Here is a 25,675-nt window from a genome sequence, read left to right on the forward strand (position 1 = left end):
AAACTGTAGCCCTCCAGGCTCCTCTGTCCATGGGATTCTCCAGGCAAGAGTACTGGAGTGGGTAGCCATTTTCCTCTTCAGGGCATCTTCCTGATCCAGGGATCGAACTCGCGGCTCCTGCATCGGCCGGCGGGTTCTTTACCGCTGAGCCACCAGGGAAGCCCTTATACTTCATAGACAGACACAGTCACCGTCCACTACTACAGTAGTGATGGTAATAAATGACAAAACCCAAGCTCTCCAGTCTGCTTTAGCTGACAGTAGTGGTTAAATTTTAGAGTGCATACAGACTCTGCTGGTACGGACTCTGCTGTTGGTGCTTCGTATGTGTTGGTGCACTGAGTCCTTATAGCACTCTGAGGTTAACAGTTTCATCATTTTGTAGAAGGGAACACTGAGGCAGAAGAAAGTTGAATAACTAGTCCATGGTCATACACATGGTGAATGGTTGGCTGGGGATTTGAACCCAGGCAGTTTTACTTTGTATTCAGTTCAGTTCAGTCGTGTCTGACTCTTTGCAATCCCATGGACTGTAGCACGCCAGGCTTCCCTGTCCTTCACCAACTCCCAGAGCTAGCTCAAACTCATGTCCATTGAGTCGGTGATGCCATCCAACCATCTCATCCTCTGCCGTCCCCTTCTCCTCCTGCCTTCAATCTTTCCCAGCATCAGGGTCTTTTCCATTGAGTAAGTTCTTCACATCAGGTGGCCAAAGTATTGGAGTTTCAGCTTCAGCATCAGTCCTTCCAATGAACACCCAGGACTGATTTCCTTTAGGATGGACTGGTTGGATCTCCTTGCAGTCCAAGGGACTCTCAAGAGTCCTCTCCAACAACACAGTTCAAAAGCATTTGAACTTTGTATTGCATGCACTTAACATATTACTCTGTTTCTCCACATTACTCATCTCATAAGGTTTCATTATTAGAAACATAGAGTAAATGTATTAGAAAATGAAAATTGGATTTGTTTTCTAAGGCTGCCATAAAATAATTACCTCGAGCTTGCTGGCTGAAAACAAGAGATGTATTCTCTCACAGTTCTGGAGGCCAGAGTCCAAAATCCAGGTGTCGGCCCGGGTGGTATTAATAATTCCTGGAGGCTCTCTCTTGGCTTCTGATGATGCCAGGCTGTGCTGCTTCTTGGCTTTTGGCCACATCACTCCAACCTTTGCCTCTGTCTTCACATGCTTCTTCTCTGTGTATCCTTTCCTCTTGTTATAAGGACACCAGTCATTGGGTTTAGGGCCCACTGTAATCAATATGATCTCATCGTAACTGATTAGTTCCACAACCAATAAAATCAGTGACTTCCCTGGAAGTCCAGGGATTAAGACTCTGTGCTTCCACTGCAGGGGGCACAGGTTCAGTCCCTGGACTGGGAGCTAAGATCTGCATGCATGACTGGAAAAAAAAGAATATTTGTTGTTGTTGTTGTTGTTCAGTCACTAAGCTGTGTCTGACTCTTTGTGACTCCATGAACTGCGCATGCCAGGCTTCCCTGTCCTTCACCACATCCCAGAGTTTGCTCAAACTCATGTCCATTAAGTCGATGATGCCATCCAACCATTTCATCCTCTGTTTCCCCTCTTTCCTTCTGCCCTCAATTTTTCCCAGCATCAGGGTCTTTTCCAGTGAATCGGTTCTTCACATCAGGCAGCCAAAGTATTGGAGCTTCAGATTTAGACCTAGTCCTTGTAATGAATATTCAGGGTTGATTTCCTTTAGGAGTGACTGGTTTGATCTTCTTGCAGTCCAGGGGACTCTCAAGAGTCTTCCCTGGCACCACAGTTCAGAAGCACCAATTCTTCGGCACTCAGCCTTCTTTATGGTCCAACTCTTAGATCCGTACATGACTATTAGAAGAACCATAGTTTTGACTAGATAGACCTTTGTCAGTCCTGACTCTGCCCACGCCAGATGCCATGAAGCCTCACACCCCCACCACCCTCGGCCCTGGGCTTCCCTTCAGTCAAACACCATCTTGCATTTCCCATCCCATGTGGCCTCGAGGTCTTTTCTTTTTCTTGTTTCTCTCCTCTGATTGGGCTTTAATTTGTCAGTCACCTTGAAATGCATCCATGAGAACAGAGAAGAGAGAAAATTTCCTCTCTGTCATTCTAGACATGGCCAAGGTCCCACGGGCTTCTCATGGTGGCCGAGTCATGCCAAAACCTCAGGCCTGGTTGTGCCTCTCACTGCAGTGAGTTTGAGCCTCTCTGTGCTCTGATCCCCTTTAGGATGGGGATCATCTCACATAATCTCAGGGGAGTAGCAGGCCCTGTGGCCCAATGTGTCTGGATGCTGTCTTACTGGCAGCATCGGGATGCACTGGGGTCGAGACGGGGCGTCTGCAGCAGGTTCAGATGAAAGGGTCTCGGCGCCCGCGGACGGCTGCCCTCTGTGGTCCATCCTAGTCCCTGGAGGGCTGTCAGGCGGGGATAGCTGGCGTGGGAGGGGATGGAGGAATGGGTCCAGGAGGTGAAGTGTTTGGTCCAAACTTTTGATCAGGAGATGTGCCCTTTGATGTAGCAGAATGGAGCTCCTTCCAAGAGCAGGGCTCGGCTGGCGGGTCATTTCAACTCCCCTGTGTTCTCTGGCTGATTCGGTGTGAACTTGTGTGTCTGGGTTTCAGCCTGGGGCCACCCTCCCGTGGGGGCCCGCCTGCCTCTTGTTGTCTTGTGGTCTGTCCTAGTGACAGTCTTCCTAGGTCAGGAGATGTGAAATGTGCCCTGAGGTCAGAGCACTAAAGGACACATCTATTGAACACCTACTGTTTACAAAGCAGGAGATGCAGGAGACACGGCTTCGATCCCTGGGTCGGGAAGATCCCCTGGAGGAGGGAATGACAACCCACTCCAGTACTCTTGCCTGGAGAATTAGTGAAGTGAGGGGAGGGAGGCCAGGTCTCTGAGCTCCTCCAGGTGGTGGTGGCAGCTCAGGTGGGCGTCCTCTGCCCTCCTCCTGGGGGTGGGCTGAGCCCTGGATCCTGACCCTGTGTCCTGGCTCTTAGGGGGAAGGACTGGATAGCATGGCTTCTCTCTGACAGCCCCCTTCTTTTAAATCTTCTGCAGCTCATAAACTCCCGGTCTTTTTTCCTAGTGTCTCATGAGTGTGTGCTAAGTTGCTTCAGTTGTGTCTGACTCTTTGCAACCCCATGGACTGTAGCCTGCCAGTCTCCTCTGTCCATAGGTTTCTCCAGGCAAGAATACTGGAGTGGGTTGCCATTTCCTTCTCTAGGGGATCTTTCCGACCCAGGGATCAAACCTGGGTCTCTTAGTCTCCTACATTTGCAGGCAGGTTCTTTACTACCAGCACCACCTTGATTTCCTATTGTCTTGTAGGTCTCCCAGTCTATGCCTGGTTCCTCTCTGTGAGTCCCTCCTTGTTTGTACTGGGGACCCCATGGACGTGGGAAAGCCCTGAGCACTGAGGCCTCACCCCACCCCTTTTCCTTGGCTGGGGCGGGGGGTCAGGCAGTGTCATGGCTCTATGGTAACAGATGGTGTTGCAAGGTTGCGAAGCTGTCCATGAGCCCTGGTTGGCTTCGCCGCGCCTGGTGCGATTTGTCACACACGCTCTGGCCACCTGCAGCGCTTTCTTCCAAAACGCTCCACCAGCCCTGAGCAAGGAGCTTCTTTGTCTCCCACGCACCCCTGTCAGCTTGAGGAGGAGTCATTTGGGATGCCATGCATCTTCAGTGATGGACAGAAACACCTCGTTTGTCCCGTTGTATTGACGGAAAGGCCAGAAGAACAGCTGGCAAGGATGCTCCAGCCCAGCCCCTCCCCAGTCCACGGGACATGCTCCTCCCCCATTTCATCCTTCCAGGGGCTCCCTGGCTCCCCCAGGTGCTGGGCTGGCTCTGGCCTGAATACCCCAGAGAGGTGGGATGGTGAGCATGGGGATGGGGAGGGAATGCAGGGGGCATTCGGTGCGGAGCGAGGTGGACGGTATTGGTCCACGGAGACCAGCAAGTGACAGACAGTGTTTGCCATCTGCACGGTGGCCCCAGTGCTGTCTGGAGTCAGAGGCTTAGTGGGTCCAGCAGGAGAGCCGGAGGCCAGAGTCAAGAGCCAAGGACAATAGATATCCTGAGGGTGAGGAAGAAAGAAGGCTGTGTCAGGCACTTCCGGGCACAGTTACCCAGTTCTGACCTTTCAGGGCCTCCCCCAAGTCCTCACCCTTCCCTTTTACCCCTGGCTGGCTGGAAAGCCAGTTATTAGCCTCATTTGAGCTTCCCAGGTCAATCACTGGTAAAGAGTCCGCCCGCCAATGCAGGAGATACAGGAGATGTGGGTTCGATCCCTGGGTCAGGAAGATCCCCTGGAGGAGGAAATGGCAACCCACTCCAGTATCCTTGCCTGGAGGATCCCATGGACAGAGGAGCCCGGCGGGCTACGGTCCATAGGGTGGCAAAGAGCTGGACACGACTGAGCACACACACACACAGGCATTGGCCTCATTTATCTACTGTAGCATGGAAATTCCCATGGGCGGAGGAGCCTCGTGGGCTGCAGTCCATGGGGTCTCTAAGAGTCGGACACGACTGAGCGACTTCACTTTTACTTTTCACTTTCATGCATTGGAGAAGGAAATGGCAACCCACTCCAGTGTTCTTGCCTGGAGAATCCCAGGGACGGGGCTGCTGTCTATGGGGTCACACAGAGTCGGACGTGACTGAAGTGACTTAGCAGCAGCAGCATGGAAATAAGTCACTTGTAGGAACCTCAGTGTCCGGCCCAGGTCACCAAACATTGAAATGAAAAAGGCTCCAGTGCAAACAGTATCTTGTCACAGAAGGGAACACGTGACAGGCACCTGCCATGGGGGTGCCGTGGACCGTGTCCCCACGCCTCCTCACCCCTGAAGGGCAGCCTGTCCTCCATTCCATGGATCAGCACTCAGGGAGGTGAAATAACCACCAAACAATGTCATATAAGATCATAAAAGGTTTTATAAGATCATAAAAACCTGACGGAGCTGTCAGATTCTGGAGCCCGGTATTTTTTGTTTGTTTGTTTGTTCTTTTGTGTTTTTCCATTATAGCAGCCTCCTCCTGGGACCAGGGCCACGTCCTTTTCCTGAGATCAAGACTATTTAGGAAGCTTGTCCAGAGTCCTGGCAGGGACAGCCCTCTTCCTGGGCAGAAATGGAGGTTTGGGTAGTGTGGTTCTCGGAAAACTGAGAGAGAGTCCTTGCAGTGTCAAGCCCATCCTTCCCAAGTGTGGAGCCCCGTGGTCTGGACTGTACGTACAGAGTTGTGCAGCCACCGCCCAAGTGGTGCGATTTGAGCCTCTTGAGAAATGCCCTGGGGCCCTCCCATGTCCCCCCATCGGCCCCCCTGGGCCGAGGTCTCTTGTGAGTCGCTGGTGGGGTTAAGTCTTCAAAGCCTCATCTCGGTTCAGCTGGTGGAATCAGACCTTCATCGGCCTCCAGTGCCTCAGAAGGGCGGCCTCGTCATAGACAGACTTGTCACTTGGAAGCCCCCGGGTGAGGGGACCTGAGTCTAAGAGGGCACGGACCCTCTGGAGCAAGGCCAGAGATGTGTGAAGGAGCCCGTGGAGAGCTCTCGGAAACGGCTGGCCACCCGGAGGAGGAGGATTGAAAACACATTTTCCTGTTATCTTACTTACCTGGACTTGGTTATAGGATATCTCGGGACTAGTTTCTGGGCTGCTTCTCTGATATTCTGGGTTGTAGGATGGATATAAAGGAGCTGAGAAGATGCACCCTCTCCAGATTTCTCTGGCCTTGGAAACATTCATGAAGCTTCCTGGACACGTCCTGTGTGCAAGGTCTGGGAAGGATTCTAAGTGGGCTGTCCTGGGCTTTCCAGCCAGCCAGGGGCTCCCGGTGGGCTGGGACGTAGGCGACCTGGGGTCTTGCCCCTCCCACGGTGGGTTTCTGCCATTCCTCTGTTGGTTCCGTCAGTCCTAGGGGGTGGTGCGGATGCTGGAAAAAGTGAAAGTGAAAGTGTTGGTCACTCAGTCGTGTCCGACTCTCTGACCCAATGGACTGTAGCCCGCCAGGTTCCTCTGTCCATTGGAGTTTCCAGGCAAGATTACTGGAATGGGTTGCCATTCCCTCCTCCAGAGAATCTTCCTAAGCCCTGGATTGAACCCAGGTCTCCTGCACTGCAAGAGAAAAAACCTGCTTTGTGTAAAAGGCACTTGAAAAATCCCTCTATCCTGGCCTCTCCAGGGAGTTTCTCCAGAATGGTTAGCATTTACTTTCCCTCCTGTTGCTCCTGATGCCAAACGGGACTGAGCTTCAAGCTGATGCTTGGTATTAGCTTCCTTCCTCCTTAACAGGGACACTTGTGTGATAAGAACATGTTCTTAAGAGTTGTTGGGTTTAAAGGGGCTCCTGCCCTTCTCCATGGAAGCCTGACTTGGGGGTGATCCTAGTGGCCATGAGGTTTCTCTGCAGGGAAAGTGCTAGACCTTCTTCTCCTGATTATTACGGACTGTGGTTATTGGTTATAGGTCTTCATCTGAGAGTGGGCGGGCGCCTCAGGGAGGCCCCTGGAGCATCCTGGATCTCTGCATCATGGTGACATCAGAAGAGTCCTTGTCATACACATCGTATTCCACAGACACATCCTTCATCCTCTTGCACCTACCCTGGGGTTTGTGTTCTGCCTGAAAACGGGTTAAACAGATCTGCATTGGCTCAGGGGCACCGTGCCCTGAGCATCACACCAGCATTGAGGGTGTAGAGATGACGGAAAAGCCTCAGACGTGACCTTGACCCACAAGGACCTGCAGACAGAAATCCTGCTCTTTCTTGTGTTGTTGAAGATGGTGTCACTCTTTTTCTGTTGAAAACCTCCCCTAGGCATAGTAGTGAACTTGGGAGCTGGGGCATTGCCCCTGGGAGCTGAGAGCTTGGTGTCAATATGGGAGTCAGATGTGGAAAGATGCCCACCAATCAAACATGGGACTGCTTGTCACAGATGAGTGACAAGTGGGCAGTCTGGGTGGGCTTCTTGGAGGAGGTGTGGATAGAGGCCCACCTTGGAGAGGGCTGCTTGGCTCAGCCCTGCCACCTGGGCCCTGGGCCTGGGTCTGCTGCAGTCGCACACACCGTGTCAGCTCTCACGTCCAGGCTTGGAGCCCGGCTCGCTGCAGCTCCCCTCTTGTTCCCCACTCTCCCACTTGCCACCTGTCATCCCCCACAAGACTTCATCTCCTCAGCCTTTTCCCAGCCTCCCCCTCCCTCCACTACCGCCAGAGTCCATGTTTCTGATTATTCCCCCCAGTTTAGCGACGCTTGCATTCTTCAGCATCGACTCTCATCTTGTTATTTCCTGTCCCATATTTCCTAAACTCCCCAGGTCCCTCCTCGTTTATTTCCTCATCCTCTCTGGTGCTGTTCACAGCACCACCCGGTTGGTTATCATCTGCAGATTTAATTAGTGTGGTTGATGACCCTTTTCTTCCAGACCTGGGGCCATGGGGAGGGGCCTCTGGCAGGGCCAGTTCCTCGAGGTGTGTGTGCAGAGACGCACCGTGGAAAAGCCTGTTTTGGCTGCGTAGATGGGACATGTTCCAAACAGGGCTCTCGCCTCATATAGAGAAAAAAAATGCCCCGGGAGCCAGGTTTTTCTGGGAAAGAAGGGAGGAAGCTGGAAGCCGGATTGCACAAACCCCCGATTCAAATTCCTCTGGCCGGGCGACTCCGCCTGCAGAATCCAGTTATTATTGGTCTCGAGCACCTGCTTGTCCCACGCCAGGCACTGTGTGCAGGGCCCTTCTCTTTCTGCTGATCTTCACTAGTACTCCGTGGGCTCACTGGTACCGCTGCTTCTGGGTTATTATTTTTCTATTTTACCAAAAAGGAAACTGAGTCTCGGAGAGACCGCCTTGCGTCTCTGTGGTCACACAGGAAGTCAATGGCAGAGCCAAGGGCTGAACCTGAGCCTCTCTGAGCTTTTCCTTTAATGCCCTCAGCTCTCAGGTACCCCATCTGCTTCATCCCCTGGCCTCCCAACCACTCTGGGCTGATGGATTATTTTCATGGTCCCCTTGGCAGATGAGTTAATTCTGGATATTTTTGGAAGTCCACAGAATGATCAACTTCTCTGTTCCTTTTTCTCACTTTTTCTGAGTGTCCCTGATCAGTGCATCTCTGTCAGGCCAAGATCTAGGTTTTAGTTAATTTAATAGCCTTTACTCATAAACCAGGGCCTCCCGGGTGGCCCTAGTGGTAAAGAATCTGCCTGCCAATGCAGGAGATGCAAGAGACGCAGGTTTGATCCCTGGGTTGGGAAGATCCCCTGGAGAAGGAAAGAGCAACCCACTCCAGTTTTCTTGCCTGGAGAATCTCATGGACGGAGGAGCCTGGCCAGCTATAGTCCATGGGGCTGCAAAGAGTCAGACACAACTGAGTGACTGAGCACATTGTACTCATAAACCAACTTCTGTAAACTCTACCTGAATATCTCTCAAGGCTGAGTCTGGTGGGATGGGGGTGGAGTTGGGGAGGTGGGATGGTGTCATCATTGTTAACTCCAGCTTTTAGGTCAAGTCTGAAGATTTGTGGGTAGCACATTGATTTCGAAGTCTCTCTGAGCCCTAGGGCAGTGATTCTTAATGGAGTATTTTATGTTTCAGGAGTGAGTGAGTGAAGTTGCTCAGTCGTGTCTGACTCTGTGATCCCATGAACTGTAGCCTACCAGCTCCTTTGTCCATGGAATTTTCCAGGCAAGAGTACTGGAGTGGGTTGTCATTTCCTTCTCCAGGGGATCTTCCCGATCCAGGAATCAAACCCAGGTCTCCTGCATTGCAGGCAGACACTTTACCTTCTGAGCCACCATGTTTCAGGAAGGATCATTTTTTTTCCCCCCTTGGGTGGGACTTCCAAGGCCCTTGAGGCATGTCTGACATCCTTTCCCTTCATTCACTAAATGGTAGCTAGCAATGCTCCTCAGTCATTGTGACAGGAAAGCTCCCACCCATTTCTGAAGGGGGTGGTACAACTCCTGTGGTTTGTAGAGCAGAGACGCAGAGAACATTTCAGGGCCAAATCGGGGTGAGCAGGTGGAGCTCTGGCTTCCAGAGGTCAATGTGGGCAGCCCCATGCAATGTTTGGTTGGAAGAAATCATTCTTTGGCTGAAGAAAGCTTGTCACTAAGTTGTAGAAGATTATACAGCTTCTTTGTACTTGTGCAAAGTCTGCCTCCCTGTGTAAGACCTCTGTTACGTAGGGCTAATGATTCCTAGAAGGGTCAGAAGTATGCCTTCAAGAAGCCTGCCTCCTCTCGCCTAGAGGAGGTCACAGCCACACCTGGGAGGCTTCTCCTTCATTCTGTGGACTGTGGCCTAGACCCAGCCCCAGAGCAGGTGGACAGTCACTGCCTGTCTGCTGCGCTTCCGGTCTCGCTGGAAAATAGGAAGCGGTTCCCAGCTCCACTGAGAAGGAGAAGGAGGGAGGCATTCTCTTGGGGTTCCCTGATGGAGGACTTGTTATTGTTTATCTTGTTGAAGATGTAATGAATCCAGGGGAATGCACCGGGCTGACCCATCAAGGTCGCTGTTGTGAGGTTCGTGGGCAACGGCAGCATAGTGGATGGTGTGGCCACATCCCAGCCCTTGGCTCCACAGCTTCACTAATGCCACCCACACCGTTTTGCATGTATAAATCCTGTCATGATATTTGAAGTCAGTTCCTTGTCCTCCAGGGCCTCCTTTGCCCAGAGTCAGCTCTTCCACTGGTTTCTTACATCATTGAGAACTCTTGGTTCTGTTAACGGAAAACCCAACTCAACTGCTTTAAAAAACAAAACAAAGGAAATTTATAATCTCATGTAATCAGAAAGTAGGTCTGTTGAGGATTGATCCAGCAACTCACAGAATGTCCCCAAGGACCCCCTATTTCTTTACCTTTCTGCTCAACCTTTTGCAGAGTCCATTCCATCCTCTGCCTACTCAGGGGTCCCTTGGCTGACCCAGGCCTTCCCCTGATGGCCACTGTTCTCCCCAGGGTTCTGGCAGAAAGAGAAAGCCGCTTTGTCCTGAAACCCTAGCCAATATTTCCTCATATCTTAATCAGTTCCCATTGCATTACAAGCATATTCCAGAACTGATAGCTGTGATTGGGGGGTGATTTTGGAATTGGTGTTGGAGTCAAATATAAAGCTGAGAACCAGGAGGCATATTTCTCTGGGCTTAAAACCTGGCAATTATTGATGAGTGAAAGGGGAGACGGCCAACAAATGAGCGTTCATTAGTTGTGCTGTCCATTTGGGCATTAATCACCCCTGTCTTGATGTTATTCATTTGTCTCATGTGTTAGATATCATTTATCTGGTTTCCAAGGAGACTGGAAGCCGTATGACAGTTTATATTTCTTCTGTGTGCCCTTAACTCTTAGCACATTGCTGATCACACGGTTGTTGCCTAATAAATACTTGTTGAATTGAAATATGCTGGGATGATTGAATCGTAGGAAACAGTGGAGCTGTTCCTTCAGGGAGGGGTGAGTCACTGCTCAGACACAGCAAGGCCACATCTTTTGGAGGGGAGACAGGGGGAGTTGATGACTGATGGTCTGAAGGTTTTATAGAAGTGTCCAGAGGAGGGAAGACAAGCATCTAAATCAAGAAATGACATAAGTTTTGAGTTAGGAGGAATAATGAGATAGATGGGTACTTTTAGAGGTAACATGATGGACTTTTAAATGCCCGGAAATGCTTGTCTCTGCATGGGACATTTATCACATGCAGTTCAGGAAGGAGATACTGGGTTTTCCTGCCCAAAGGTATGATGGCTGTTGAACTTGGTGATGCGTAGGGCGACTCTATGATTCATTGGCCAATCTGGGACTTTTTGGGTAATACTAACTAAGATGTCTCACTGGATAGAACAGAGGGGCAGAAGAACTAACCTGGAACTGTTCCAGCCCAGTCAGGACCTGTCAACCATCCTTGATCAAGGTATCTATCAGTATCAGCCACCCAGCCCCCTGCCCGGCAGCTGCCTTCCATTTCTCTGGGCCTTGACATGCTCTCAGTATCCTGGTGGGGTGAGGGGTTGCTGAGAGCTGGCGTCTGCAACATCTGATTTCACTTGGGGATTGTCGACTATCCAGAATTGTTCTGTGACGAATCAGAAAGGGCAGTATTTTCCTCTGGTTTATCCATGACCTTTTCCCCTCTGTTTGGGGCTGGGTCTCTGTGTCGGGAGCCTGGTTTTGGGAGAGGCCCTCTCCTTTCTGCCAACATCTTCTGGGCGTTTGGAGTTTTATCCTCTTCTTGGGTAGAAATTTGGTCTCTGACTCCTGGATTCTGTTCTGTTATTCCCACATTCTAAGCTCCCAGGGAAAAACTCTCCTTTAACTTCACTTGGGGGTGTTCAGGTAAGCCAGGAACTATTGCCATGGTGGGTGGGCTCAGATATGATTTCTCTCAAGTGGGATCCGAGAAGCGTGGGAGCATCCCATGGAGGTCAAGGGGCAGGAGATGCTCTGCACTTCGAGTCCCAGAGCAGAGATCTGGCAATGACTACCCCTGAACTTTCTCTTTAAAAATCCTTTTATATTAATCCATACTTTGGAGTTTGCAAAACACTTTTCTGCATATAATCTCATTTGATTCTGAGAGATCACGGAATCAGTGCTAGCTTTTGAATATTTTGTGTGTATGTGCTCAGTCGTTCCCGACCCTATGACCCCATGGGCTGGAGCTCGCCAGGCGCCTCTGTCTGTGGGCTTTCCCAGACAAGAATACTGGACTGGGTCGCCATTTCTTTTTGGACCCAGGGATCAAACCCTCATCTCTTGCATATCCTGCATTGGCAGGTAGATTCTTTATCCCTGAGCCACCTGGGAAGCCCAATGCCTATTTATTAATTAAAAACTAACCAGATATAGGGCTCCCCTGGTGGCTCAGCGGTAAAGAATCCACCTGCAATTCAGGAAGACTTGGGTCTGATCCCTGGGTCGAAAAGGGATCGAAGATCCCGTGGAGATGGAAATGGCAACTCATTCCAGTATTCTTGCCTGGGAAATCCCATGGACAGAGCCTGGTGGGCTACAGTCCATGGGGTCACAAAGGGTCGGACATGACTTAGTGACTAAACAACAACAACAATATATAACATATTTTAAATAAATAACATTTTTATTAAACATAAATAACATGTTATAGATAACATATCTTAATGAAAAATAATATTTTTGAAAGCAAAAAAATTGTAAGAAAGTATGGCATTATTTCACATTTTTGAATATCTTTTTTCTAGCCTTATTGAGGTATAATTGATTATAATAAACTGTACATATTTAAAATGATCTAATCTGTTGAGTTTGGGCATATGTACAAACTCATGAAGCCACCATCATAATTAAGATAATGAGTGTATCCACCACTCGCAGAAGATTCAATGAGTCCCTTGTAGAGTCCTTCCTTCTGCCCTCCAGGTGGTATTATTATTAATCATTACAATTATTTTAATGGGCTTCCCTGGTGGCTCAGTTGGTAAAGAATCTGCCTGAAATGCAGGAGACCTGAGTTCTATCCGTAGGTTGGGAAGATCCCCTGCAGAAGGAAATGACAACCCACTCCAATAATCTTGCCTGGGAAATCCCATGAACAGAGGAGCCTGGTGGGCTATAGTCCATAGGGTCTCAAGAGTTGGACATGACTTAGCGGCTAAACCACCACCACAATTATTTTAATAGTGCCTCTGAGTTTTAAGAGCTTTGGTGACTTGCTGAAAATGGTGTGGCAGGGACTTCCCTGGCAGTCTCATGGTTAAGACTGCTCCTTCCAACATAGGAGATACAGGTTTGATCCCTAGTTGGGGGTCTAAGATTCCCCTAAGATGGCTCCCAGCCCCCAAACCCAAGCATAAAATAGAAGCCTTATTGTAACAAATTCAATAAAAACTTAAAAAAATGAGCCACATCAAAAAAAAAAAATCTTTAAAACAAAAAACAAAGCCCAAAATGATGCAGCTGGGAAGTGACAGAGGTGGGGCCCAAGACCCAGTAAGTCTTCACACCCTAGTACACATGACCTTTCCATGACCATGACAGTGGTGATGATTTCCCCCACTGCTTCTGTGGGTTTTTGAGATGGACAGAAGCCCAGGGAACACTTAATCCCACTCTGTTGCTGACACCTCATTTGCTCCCAGTCCTTCCGGGGTGCTGGGTTGCCCTGGGGGACCCTGCAGCTAAAGGATTAGATGGGGAACTGGCTTTCTTGGCCCTTGGTGTAAAAGAGGATCTGACTACTTAATTTTTGCTGGGTTCTCCCCTCCCCAATTCCTCTTCACCTGGGCTTGAACAGAGGTTTCCTAGGTGGCTTCTCTCTGGAGCACAGTGGTCCCAGTGCACAGGTTAAATCCTATGTGGCCAGGTCCAGAGATCATCTCTTCTGGGCGCCTGTCCATTCTGGTAGCCGATGCAAGGGGTCCACTGAGCACGCAAGGCCGCCTCCCACTCCTGGGAACTTTTGGTGATGGCTCTTTGTTTTGACAAAATTATAAAAAGAGTGGCTGGGTTTCCATCTCCATAGGACCCTGGCTGGACTGTTCCCAGTCTTTGCTTGGGGACTAAGGGCAGCCTTTCTCATGAAAGCAGTCATCTGCTGCTGTTTTGGGGGGGTGGTCCCTGGGACAGTGTTCATGGGCAATTGGTCCTGCCCTCCATCTTTGTCGATCATGCACGCATCCTCCCCTTGGCCCGGGGAGGAGAGGGTTAGAGAGGAGAATCATCCCGGGCCTCCCAGGAAAACAGGGTTTCACCTTTCCTCTGCCAGTCAGGAAGTTCTTCCCTGAGCTTAATTCCAAGCCACTGTGTCTTCGGGAGACCCAGGTGGAGCCTGTCCCCAGACCATGGGTTGGAAGTTCCTGCAGGAAGTTAAGACTTTGGTCCTTAATAATGACATGGGTAGACCAGGTGTTCCTCCAGGGGGCATGAGGCATTCCCTGCTCTCAGCTCTACATGCACCCCACCCTTCTCCTTATTCTGCAATGATGGCTGCACTGGCCACAGTCTCAGGCCGCCTGGTGTTACTTCTCCAGCTGCGTGGACATCAGCCTTGGTGATCTGAGAACATGGGAGACCCTGGCAGGGCGGTTGTCTCACCCCTCCTAGGTCCTCATAGATCTGAGGTGACCTGGGTTGGGGACATCTGGGAGGTGTCTGCCTGCCTTCGTCCCTCTCTATCGTCTCCCCACCGCCCACACTGGCAGCCTCGATCTGGGGCCTCGATGCACTGCAGCTGGTGTTCTCACGGCAGGGCTGGGCCCAGAGCACACGCAGGCGTCTGGGGTTAGCGTCGAGGTGGCTTGGCCAGGCTGCAGGGGAAGGAGGCTTGTGGAGTATCGGTTTCCAGCATTTGGCTGGGACTGCCTCCCATTCACTCTTGTCTCTCCAGAGGGAAGACATGGTCTGGTGCAGCCACATGCAATCTTTGGAAAACAACAATGAGACATAAACAATATGGATAACCTCACCAGGAGTGCGTGACCTCCGGTCCCTAACGAGGGTTTTGAGTGGTGGCTGAAGCTCCAGAGAGAGGTGGCTTGGGGTGCGATTTCCCCCATCCCAGCCCCCTGTCCCCTATCTACCTAATCTCTCATGAAGGGAGAAGGACCCTGGACTGCCCCGGATGGGTTCAGAGCCCTCGGGTATGTGCTGCTGTCACAAGCACCAGGGGATGGACTGTGATCCGGGAGACCCGGTTTCCATTCCTGGCCCAGCTACTAGCTAGCTGTATGTCCATAACCCAGCAACTCAGCCTCCTGGGCTCTGGGTCTTCATTTACTACTTGAGAAAGATGTAAAGCATTGCTGGAGGGCTCTCCAAACTCCAGAGTCCCTGGGCCAAATCAGTTCTCTCTTCTGAAATGCACCATGGCCGTCAGTTGGCCCTGCTTTGAGCCATCCGTACAGGGGTTTGAATAGCATGTGTCTGATGGCTGGCAAGTAGAGAGACCCAAGACTTCCTTTATTCATCAGAACATCTTTTATTCTTTTTCTTAATGTTGCAATACCCTTACAATCCTATAAGGCACAGAGGTTCCAGGAACCTCCAGCTCCAGTCCAGTTCAACTGTGTTTTGTGGGCATCAGGAGACACTCATGCTGATGCAGTAGGTGTGGGATTGGTGACCTGTGGATGCAGTGAGGACCTGGGGCTGCTGAGAGGAACAGAGATGCCCTCCTGAGAGGCCTGTGTAAGGGCTCCTGGTCAGGTGGAAACTTGAACGATACCAGGGCTACCAGACAGAGCATGTGTGATCAGGTCTGCTCACTGTTGGATGTACTTAATTTTTTTTAACTTTAAGCTTTTTATCTTGTATTGGGGTATAGCCAGTTAACAATGTTGAGGTAGTTTCAGGTGACCAGTGAAGGGACTCAGCCATACATATGTTGTTCAGCCACTCAGTCCTGTCCGACTCTTTGCGACCCCATGGACTGCAGCATGCCAGACTTCCCTGTCCTTCACTGCCTCCCAGAGTTTGCTCAAGTTCATGTCCACTGAGTCAATGATGCCATCCAACCACCTCATCCTCTGTCACCCCCTTCTCCTACCCTCAGTCTTTCCCAGCATCAGGGTGTTTTCCAATGAGTTGGCTCTTCGCATCAGGGGGCCAAAGTATTGGAGCTTCAGTTTCAGCATCAGTCCTTCCTATGAATATTCAGGACTGATTTCCTTTAGGATTGACTGGTTTGATCTCCTTGCAGTTCAAGGGAGTCTCAAGAGTCTTCTTTAGCATCACAATTTGAAGGCATCAAATCTTTGGTGCCTACCCTTCTTTATGGTCCAACTGTCACATCTGTACATGACTACTGGAAAAAACATAGCTTTGATTATACGAACTTTTGTCGGGAAAGTGATGTCTTTGCTTTTTAATATGCTATTTAGGTTTGTCATAGCTTTTCTTCCAAGGAGCAAGTGTCTTTTAATTTCATAGCTGCAATCACTGTCCATAGATGTATTCATTCCTCCCCAAACCCATCTCCCATCCAGGCTGGCAGATAACACTGAGCAGAGTTCCATGTGCTATACAATCAGATCAGATCAGATCAGTCGCTCAGTCATGTCCGACTCTTTGCGACCCCATGAATCGCAGCATGCCAGGCCTCCCTGTCCATCACCAGCTCCCGGAGTTCACTCAGACTCACGTCCATCGAGTCACTGATGCCATCCAGCCATCTCATCCTCTGTCGTCCCCTTCTCCTCCTGCCCTCAATTCCTTCCAGCATCAGAGTCTTTTCCAGTGAGTCAACTCTTCGCACGAGGTGGCCAAAGTACTGGAGTTTCAGCTTTAGCATCATTCCTTCCAAAACAATCCCAGGGCTGATCTCCTTCAGAATGAACTGGTTGGATCTCCTTGCAGTCCAAGGGACTCTCAAGAGTCTTCTCCAACACCACAGTTCAAAAGCATCAATTCTTCAGCACTCAGCCTTCTTCACAGTCCAACTCTCACATCCATACATGACCACAGGAAAAACCATAGCCTTGACTAGACGAACCTTTGTTGGCAAAGTAATGTCTCTGCTTTTTCATATGCTATCTAGGTTGGTCATAACTTTCCTTCCAAGGAGTAAGTGTCTTTTAATTTCATGGCTGCAGTTACCATCTGCAGTGATTTTGGAGCCCAGAAAAATAAAATCTGACACTGTTTCCCCATCTATTTCCCATGAAGTGATGGGACCAGATGCCATGATCTTCGTTTTCTGAATGTTGAGCTTTAAGCCAACTTTTTCACTCTCCACTTTCACTTTCATCAAGAGGCTTTTGAGTTCCTCTTCACTTTCTGCCATAAGGGTCGTGTCATCTGCATATCTGAGGTTATTGATATTTCTCCTGGCAATCTTGATTCCAGCTTGTGTTTCTTCCAGTCCAGCGTTTCTCATGATGTCCTCTGCATAGAAGTTAAATAAACAGGGTGACAATATACAGCCTTGACGAACTCCTTTTCCTCTTTGGAACCAGTCTGTTGTTCCATGTCCAGTTCTAACTGTTGCTTCCTGACCTGCATACAAATTTCTCAAGAGGCAGATCAGGTGGTCTGGTATTCCCATCTCTTTCAGAATTTTCCACAGTTTATTGTGATCCACACAGTCTTTGTTAGTTATCCATTTTACATGTAGCAGTGTGGACATGACCTTCCCAAAGTCTCTAACTATCCCTTCCCCCTCCCCATAAGTTTGTTTTCTAAGTCTGTGAGTCTCTTTGTGTTTTGTAAGTTCATTTGTATCTTTTCTTTTTAGACTCCACATATAAGGGATGTTGTGTGGTATTTCTGCTTCTCTGACTGACTTTACTCCGTGTGACCCTCTCTAGGTCCATCCATGTTGCTGCAAGTGTCACGCTTTCACTCTTTTTGATGGCTGAGTAGTATTCCATTGTACATATGTATCACATCTTCTTTCAAGAACAGGGAGGAAGGGAGAGGCTGGCAGATGAGTGAAGGCACAGGTTCAAGACGGGGACCTGACTTTGTCTCCTGTGTACTCAGGCTTCTGTGGGTTTACTTAGAGGTGAAGAAAACCAGCTGACAATACACACTGAGAGCCTGAAAGAGCCAAGAGTCAGGCGACAGCTGAGGACTGTCCATTTCCTCTGACCAGAGCACTGACAGCCTTTTCTTGGGTGCTTCCTGTTGAAACCCAAGAACTGGAGAGACAGAATTTTTAGTGTTTTTTTTTTTTTTTTTGAATGGAGTCGAAGTGAAAGGAGCTGCATGGTGTTATGAGACCTTTCAGCTGAGCTGGAGGGAGGTTCGTGCCCTGCCCTGTATTTCACATTTGTTACCCCAGGGATAGGTGCATCCCCAAGATGGATGCGTTTGTCTTTCCTAGAGAAACTTTTGTGAGTTGGTTCTCCTTTTTCTGATGACCAGAACCAAAGTATATGTTACAGCTTATTTTACATGAACTTGAATTTTAGTTGCCTGGTGACATTTGGGAGCCCCTCCAGTCACCGTGATGAGTTATTTATGAAATCTCTTCTAGGGATGGATTATATGCTCTGATGCCTAATTTCTTACACTTTAATGTTAAATTTCAGGTTGGCTTCACAAAGTAATGCTTTCTGATCATGTCCTCAGATTCTGGAGATGAATAATACTTTGAACCAGCAGATTCCCGTAGGTCCATGGGATGTTTTGAAAATCCTATAGACAAAAGAAACTTTGAGCAGGCTTCCCATGCGGTGCTAGTGGTAAAGAATCCATCTGCCAGTGCAGGAGATGCAAGAGATGTGGGTTCAACCCCTGGGTTGGGAAGATTCCTCCGAGTAGAAGATGGCAATCCACTCCAGTATTTTGCTGGAAAATTACACGGACAGATGAGCCTGGTGGGCTAGAGCCCATGAACTGCAAAGAGTCAGACATGTCTGAGTGACTGAACACACAAAAACTTCAAGGCAGTTAGCAAACCAGGATTTTAATCCAATAGGAGTGCGTAAAAGTCACTTCAGTCGTGTCTGACTCTTTGTGACCCAGTGGACTACAGCCCGCCAGGTTCCTCTCTCCATGGGATTCTCCAGGCAAAACACTGGAGTGGATTGCCATGCCCTCCTCCAGGGGATCTTCCTGACCCAGGGATCGAACTTGCATTGCAGGCAGATTCTTTCCCGTCTGAGCCACCGGTCTATTCTATCATTTGCAAGAACTCTGGGAGGACTTGTTCTGTGTCCAGCCTGTGCCAGGTGCTTGGGGGCACAAATGAAGTGTCAGACCCTGTCCCTGCAGTAAAAAAGCTGTCATCTTGATTGGAAAGAGTGAATCTTCAGTCTTCTCAATGGCTGACACCTCATGAATGGTCCACATTCAGACCTCACTGCAGGAATCCCGCATTTGGTACCTCAGTTCCTCTTAGTGGCTCTGCAGCTTCTCATCTTCCTTGTTCACGTGAAGAAACTGTGGCTGTCTTGCCTAAGTGACTTGCCCAGTGCCCTACAGCTGTAAAATCCAGGATCCAGGTCCTAATCTACTTGAATCCAAAGCCCAAGCTCTTTCTATTCCCATCCTATGCTGAAGGGGGCTTCCCAGGTGGCTCTAGTGATTAAGACCCTGCCTGCCAATGCAGGAGACTTATGAGACACAGGTTTGACCTCTGGGTTGGGAAGATGCCCTGGGGGAGGGCATGGCAACCCTCTCCAGTATTCTTGCATGGAGAATCCCATGGACAGAGGAGCCTGGTGGGCTATAGTCCATGGGGTCGCAGAGTCAGACATGGCTAAAGTGACTTAGCACGCATGCACACCTATGCTGAAAGCCTGATGATCTGAGGTGGAGCTGATGTAATAATAGTAAAAATAAAGCACACAATAAATGTGATCCACTTGAATCATCCTGGAACCACCCCTGCTCCCCTAACCTGGTCTGTGGAAAATTTTTCTTCCATGAAAACGGTCCCTGGTACCAAGGAGGTTGGGGATTCCTGCCCTAAAGGAATCCAAATCCAGGGCAGAATGGAAGTCAGCTGGACCTGGAGAACAGGGAACTTTTTTTTTTTTTTTAGCTCAATCTATGTTAACCTTGTTCAAGCTTGTTTTAGAAAAGGCAGAGGAACCAGAGATCAAATTGTCAACATCTGCTGGATCATAGAAAAAGCAAGAGAGTTCCAGAAAAACATCCATTTCTGCTTTATTGACTATGCCAAAGCCTTTGACTGTGTGGATCACAATAAACTGTGGAAAATTCTGAAAGAGATGGGAATACCAGACCACCTGATCTGCCTCTTGAGAAATTTGTATGCAGGTCAGGAAGCAACAGTTAGAACTGGACATGGAACAACAGTCTGGTTCCAAATAGGAAAAGGAGTTCGTCAAGGCTGTATATTGTCACCCTGTTTATTTAACTTACATGCAGAGTACATCATGAGAAATGCTGGACTGGAAGAAACACAAGCTGGAATCAAGACTGCCGGGAGAAATATCAATAACCTCAGACATGCAGATGACACCACCCTTATGGCAGAAAGTGAAGAGGAACTCAAAAGCCTCTTGATGAAAGTGAAAGTGGAGAGTGAAAAAGTTGGCTTAAAGCTCAACATTCAGAAAACGAAGATCATGGCATCTGGTCCCACCACTTCATGGGAAATAGATGGGGAAACAGTGGAAACAGTGTCAGACTTTATTTTTCTGGGCTCCAAAATCACTGCAGATAGTGACTGCAGCCATGAAATTAAAAGACACTTACTCCTTGGAAGGAAAGTTATGACCAACCTAGATAGCATATGAAAAAGCAGAGACATTACTTTGCCAACAAAGGTTCGTCTAGTCAAGGCTATGGTTTTTCCTGTGGTCATGTATGGATGTGAGAGTTGGACTGTGAAGAAGGCTGAGCGCCAAAGAATTGATGCTTTTGAACTGTGGTGTTGGAGAAGACTCTTGAGAGTCCCTTGGACTGCAAGGAGATCCAACCAGTTCATTCTGAAGGAGATCAGCCCTGGGATTGTTTTGGAAGGAATGATGCTAAAGCTGAAACTCCAGTACTTTGGCCACCTCATGCGAAGAGTTGACTCATTGGAAAAGACTCTGATGCTGGGAGGGATTGGGGGCAGGAGGAGAAGGGGACGACAGAGGATGAGAAGGCTGGATGGCATCAGTGACTCGATGGACGTGAGTCTGAGTGAACTCCGGGAGTTGGTGATGGACAGGGAGGCCTGGTGTGCTGCGATTCAGGGGGTCCCAATGAGTCGGACACGACTGAGCGACTGATCTGATCTGATGTTAATGTTCAACTTTCGATTCCTAGGTTAGTTAAAAAGAGCTTCTGCATTTGGTGATGGTTCTGCCGAGGGATTTTCATGTTTTTTTTTTTTTTTTCCAGCAGACGTAGCCAGTCACACCAGCTAATATTTCACATCAGCTCGGTGTTGCTCTTTTTATGAGAAGGTAACAATGTGGCATGGCATGAAAGAAACATGATGACTAGATGTTAGCACCAGTGCAACTGCATTCCAGCTTTTATTTTCCTTTGAAACTGGTTCCATTTGAGCAGAATGGAGAAGCGCCTTGCTTTGCTGGAGGGGCTGAAGGCCCCTCCCATGTTGGGAGACAATTTTCATCATTTAATATATGGCTGGGCTGCAGCTCATAGAGCCTCTAAAACCACAGGGATTCAACAAGGTGGAGCTTTACCTTTCGCATCAAAATCCCAGAGGCAGCCCAGGTTGGCTGGGACAATCCAGAGTTAGGACCCAACTTCTCTCTTGATACTTTGCTATTTCTGGCCTTGACTTCGACCTTGAGGTCTAAGACACTTGTATCTGTCTTTCAGGCTGTAGATCCAGTGATAGGGAAGAGGATGAAGGGGCAGAAGTCATCCACTTGTGTCTTTGCAGGGAGTTTCCAGGAGCTGCTCCACCCCCGACCTGTACCACATTGGCTAGGAATTAGTGTTATGGTCATACTTAACTTCAAAGGGGATGCTGCCTTCATTCTGGAAGGCCATGTACTTGGTTAAAAAATAAAGGAAGGACTTTCCTGACGGTTCAGTGGTTAAGAATCCAGCAGAAGATGAGGGTCTGAGCCCTAGTTCAGGAACAAGGTCCCACATTCTGCTGAGCAACTAGGCCCACACACACAACTAGAGAGTCTGTGCACTGCAAGGAAAGATCCCGCATGATGCAATTAAGACCCAGTGCAGCCAAATCAATAGAGAAGACTAGAGAAAAGAAGAATGGCTGTCAGGGGACAGCTAGCAGTCTGCCACCAAGACCACAGGTGGACACTGGCCCTCCCGACCCTGCTCAAATGTCTGCAGCTGCTTAACGGACATTTGGTGCACACTTGAGGCCCCATTTCCAGATAAAGGTGAAAAAGGGGTTTGCCACAATTTGAAAACAAAGATGAAACCAAATATTTTAAAATCAATAATAGTCATGATTTCATCTTAGAGAGAAGGATGGTGGCACCCTTTGCCATCTTTCACTGAGAACGTCATTTCTGGGGCTTCAGGTCAGCTCCACAGATGGTTTCTGTCTTCCTCTTGCTTTGCACTAAATTAGAAAAGCTTAAATTACCATTTGAAGTAGCAGTAAGTAATTGATGACTCCGTCTAGCAGTCCCGGTATTGTTGTCATAGACAGGCAGAGAAATTGGGGCGATTTCTCACTGAAAGGCACTTCCAGGGTTTTGTCTGAACTGTGTCCACTTAGGGTCTCAAAGACTCTGTATCTCTTCATAGGACTGCTTCTTTGATGCTTCTCATTCTTTGATTCAATATTAGTCTAAGGCATGTCTTTATGTTCTCTTGCAGCCCTTGGATGTGGTTTTTAACTATGTGCAATAGATGTTCTAAAAACCACCAGGTAGAGCATAACCTGCCTGAGTTTGAGTTCTTTTTTTGAAAAAAAAAAAAAAACAAACAAAACTTTATATTTGGCCATGCAAAATGTGTAGCATCCAGGATCTTAGTTCTCAGATCAGGGCTCAAACCCAAGCCCCGTGCACAGAAGCTTGAAGAGTCAACCAGTGAACCACCAGTGAAGTTCCTCGAATCCTTTTTTCTAAAAATCCTACTATCTGTAACTTTGGGCAAATTGTTTGAACTTTCCCTCTCCAACAGTAGGGTAGAGAGGTGATGGTCCCCCATGCGTATTCTGTGAGCTGAAGCACACGACCTCCGTGCTTCAGCCAGGCACACAATTCACTCAATAAAGGTGCATCTTCGTGATGGGTGTTGCTTTCAGGCACTTGTCAACTCTAGACTGTTCAAGGCTCTCAAACCACAGTTCTGTCTTCCTGTGAAATCCTGCTTTCTTCTTCCGTCTCCCTCCTTAGAAGTCAGCAGCTTTCATCCCCAAGGTGGGAATAGCTTCTGGATGTCATGATTATCGAAAGGATCATCAAGTGCCATTAAGAATCAGAGAGACAGTCTTCACTTGCATTATGAGCGCCATGAAGTATCTTTTTGTCTTCTTCATCATCTCAGAAACCCGTGAACCTGTGACCGTGAACTGACTGTCAGTTGGGTGCGAAAGGCAGTCTTCTCCCAGCCACCTGGTTCTCTGCCCAGCCCTTGGGATGGTGTGCATGGCTGCCTCCAATGGCATCTTCAGTGCTAAACCAAGACCTGTATTGGTGAACACCAACTGGTCTTTGAGGATGACTTTGCAGAGGGTTGTTGCTGCTTTTCTGTGAGGAGCATTCCTTTTGCTGCCCACAATGTTGGTGCCTTTTTGGCCCTGGACTCTGTGCGTCCTGTTTCATGAGATGCTCAGGAAACCAACAAAGCCTGCTTGCTTTCCCCTGGAGCATGTGTGTGGGGGCGGGTGAGAATGGGACAAAAAGCTATGAGCTCATCTCTCTGCAGAGCACGGTGGCCAGGCCCTGGTCCTCACTCTGCCCTCAGCTGCTTTATCCTAACTGTAAGTGGCACATGGACCAGCATCTCACGGGGCTTTGGGATTCCCAGAAGTCACTGGACGAGGAATTGCCTATTGACTTGTGCTGCTTTTTTTGTGAACACAGTGTTCGTAATTGATTTTGCAGGTAATTTTAGAAGCTTCATACTAATGATGAGGCTTTTGCTCTTTGTTTCCTACTTGTTTTGGTCTTTTTTCATTCTTTAGTGATGAAACGAATTATAGTAATGTCAGAAAGTGTTTTATTTTTCCCCCTTTGTGTGCTTGTTCTGAAAAAACTTGAGGTTTTCTTTGTAGATGAGAAGAAACTAATAGCTTCATGTTGTAACTGGACCGATTTTTATAGCAGACACTGCCTGGGGCCAAATGAGCTGCTGAGTCAATAAAACCTAGTTTTCAGATATTCATCACTGCATTTCCTTTCCTTATTTTACATTTTTTGGGTGAAATCAGTGCACTCAGAGAATGATATATCCTGGGACCTAAATTCACAGCCATATTCACACAAAATCCTGCCCATGATTTATTTTTTATGATATTATATTGAGTTGTACCATTTACATTTATTATTTTTATCATTAGCTTTTGTTGTTGTTGTTTAGTTGCTAAGTAATGTCTGCTTCTTTGAGACTCCATAGACTGTAGCCAGCCAGGCTCCTCTTGTCCGTGAAGTTCTCCAGGCAAGAATACCGGAGTGGGTATTTCTCTCTCCAGGGGATTTTCCTAGACCAGGGATCAAACCCGAATCTCTTGCGTTGCAGGCAGATTCTTTACCACTGAGCCACCTGGGAGCCCCTTATAGGCTAGATGAACCACTTTGTGATTTGGGCTGTGACACAGCAAAATCGTAGAACAAACATAAAAATTTAATATTATTTTTTTAAACTATTAATTATAATATAAAATATTAATATTTACGGAAAATGTCAGTATGGAGGCAGGTTCCAGACTGTTCACTGAAGCCAGCAGAGGTAAGTCCCAGTTAGAAAATAGATGATGAACATTTACTGTACAGCACAGGGAATTATACCCATTATCTTGTAATAACCGGTAATGGAATATGATCTGCAAAAAGACTGAATCAAAATGCTGAACACCTGAAACTGATACAGTATTATAAATCAGCAGTACTTCAACAAAAATAGTTAATGGGATTTCTGTGAAAACTGTAATTGCTTACATTCTAAATCTGTGAACACAACTGTTTTAATTCCTCTTTTTCTCTCAAGTCCCCAGACCTCCAGGGACTGCTCTTTGGGAATGCTTCTCCACTCTGGGTGAGAGCATTTCTGAGCCAGGAGCAATGAATGGGATATGGGTGGGAGGGAGCTGGCCCCCAGTGAGGTATAAAGAGAACAAAAACCAGAAACGGAAGAAATAACACGTCTGGGCTTCTTGTTTGGAAGAATTGGGGAGCTTGGAATGTACGCTGTGACCTCCTAAGCGCTGCTGTTTCTTCTTGTTTGTCCCTTCCAGAGCAAAAGCCAGGGCTCCGTCTTCGTCCGGATCCACGCCCCGTGGCAGGTGCTGGCCCGAGAGGCGGAATTCTTGAAGATCAAAGTCCCCACCAAGAAAGTATGAGCATGTTTCTCCTGGGTTCTGGGGTCTCTCAAGGGCTGGATGGATATGAACAGTGTTGGGAAGGGGCTGGGTGGGACGTGGGTGTTGTGGAGTTGAATCACGCTTGCTTCTCTGGGGACGCCAAGGTTGGGCAGAAGGGACTTGGGAGACAGTGTCACCTCAGAGCATCACTGACATGGGCTCTGCAAGAAGCTGGTCATTGCCGTGGTCCAGCTTTTCAACTTCTCCTTAAACCCCCTTCTCCCTCCCTTCCAGCCCAGCCAGGCATTTCTTTTTTTTTTCACCGCCCCCCCCACCCCAGATCACTGGTCTATATATAATCTTTTTTAAAAAGTCTTTATTGAATTTGTTACAATATTGCTTCTGTTTTATGTTTTGGCTTTTTGGCCATGAGGCATGTGAGATCTTAGCTCTCGGACCAGTGATCTAACTCCATCCCCTGCACTGGAAGGTGAAACCCTAACCACTGGGCCACTGGAAAAGGTGCCAGGCTTTTCTTCAGAGTGTGCAGTGGTAAGGAATCTGCCTGCCAGTGCAGGAGATGAAGAAGATGTGCTTTCAACCCCTGGGTCTGGAAGATCCCTGGAGAAGGAAATGGCAACCCACTCCAGTATTCTTGTCTGGAAAATCCCGTGGGCAGAGGAACCTGGAGGGCTGCAGTCCATGGGGTCGCAAAGAGTCAGGCACGACCGAGCATGCACACACACGGCAATGAGAGTGGATGGCAAGCCTTGCTGATGGGGTGGGCAGCACG

General features: G+C 48.5%; 1 protein-coding gene across 1 annotated transcript in view; it reads left to right on the top strand.

Annotated features, from left to right (window-relative positions):
- Nucleotides 1-25,675, top strand: part of ANO2 (anoctamin 2) — a 337,179-nt gene that overhangs the window by 44,591 nt on the left and 266,913 nt on the right. Inside the window, exon 4 of the mRNA XM_070788788.1 lies at nt 24,817-24,915. Within this exon, the coding sequence (XP_070644889.1) occupies nt 24,817-24,915 (99 nt within the window). The remainder of the gene's footprint in view (nt 1-24,816; nt 24,916-25,675) is intronic.

The sequence above is a fragment of the Bos indicus genome, chromosome 5 (genome assembly GCF_029378745.1).
Source record: "Bos indicus isolate NIAB-ARS_2022 breed Sahiwal x Tharparkar chromosome 5, NIAB-ARS_B.indTharparkar_mat_pri_1.0, whole genome shotgun sequence".
NCBI lineage: Eukaryota > Metazoa > Chordata > Mammalia > Artiodactyla > Bovidae > Bos > Bos indicus.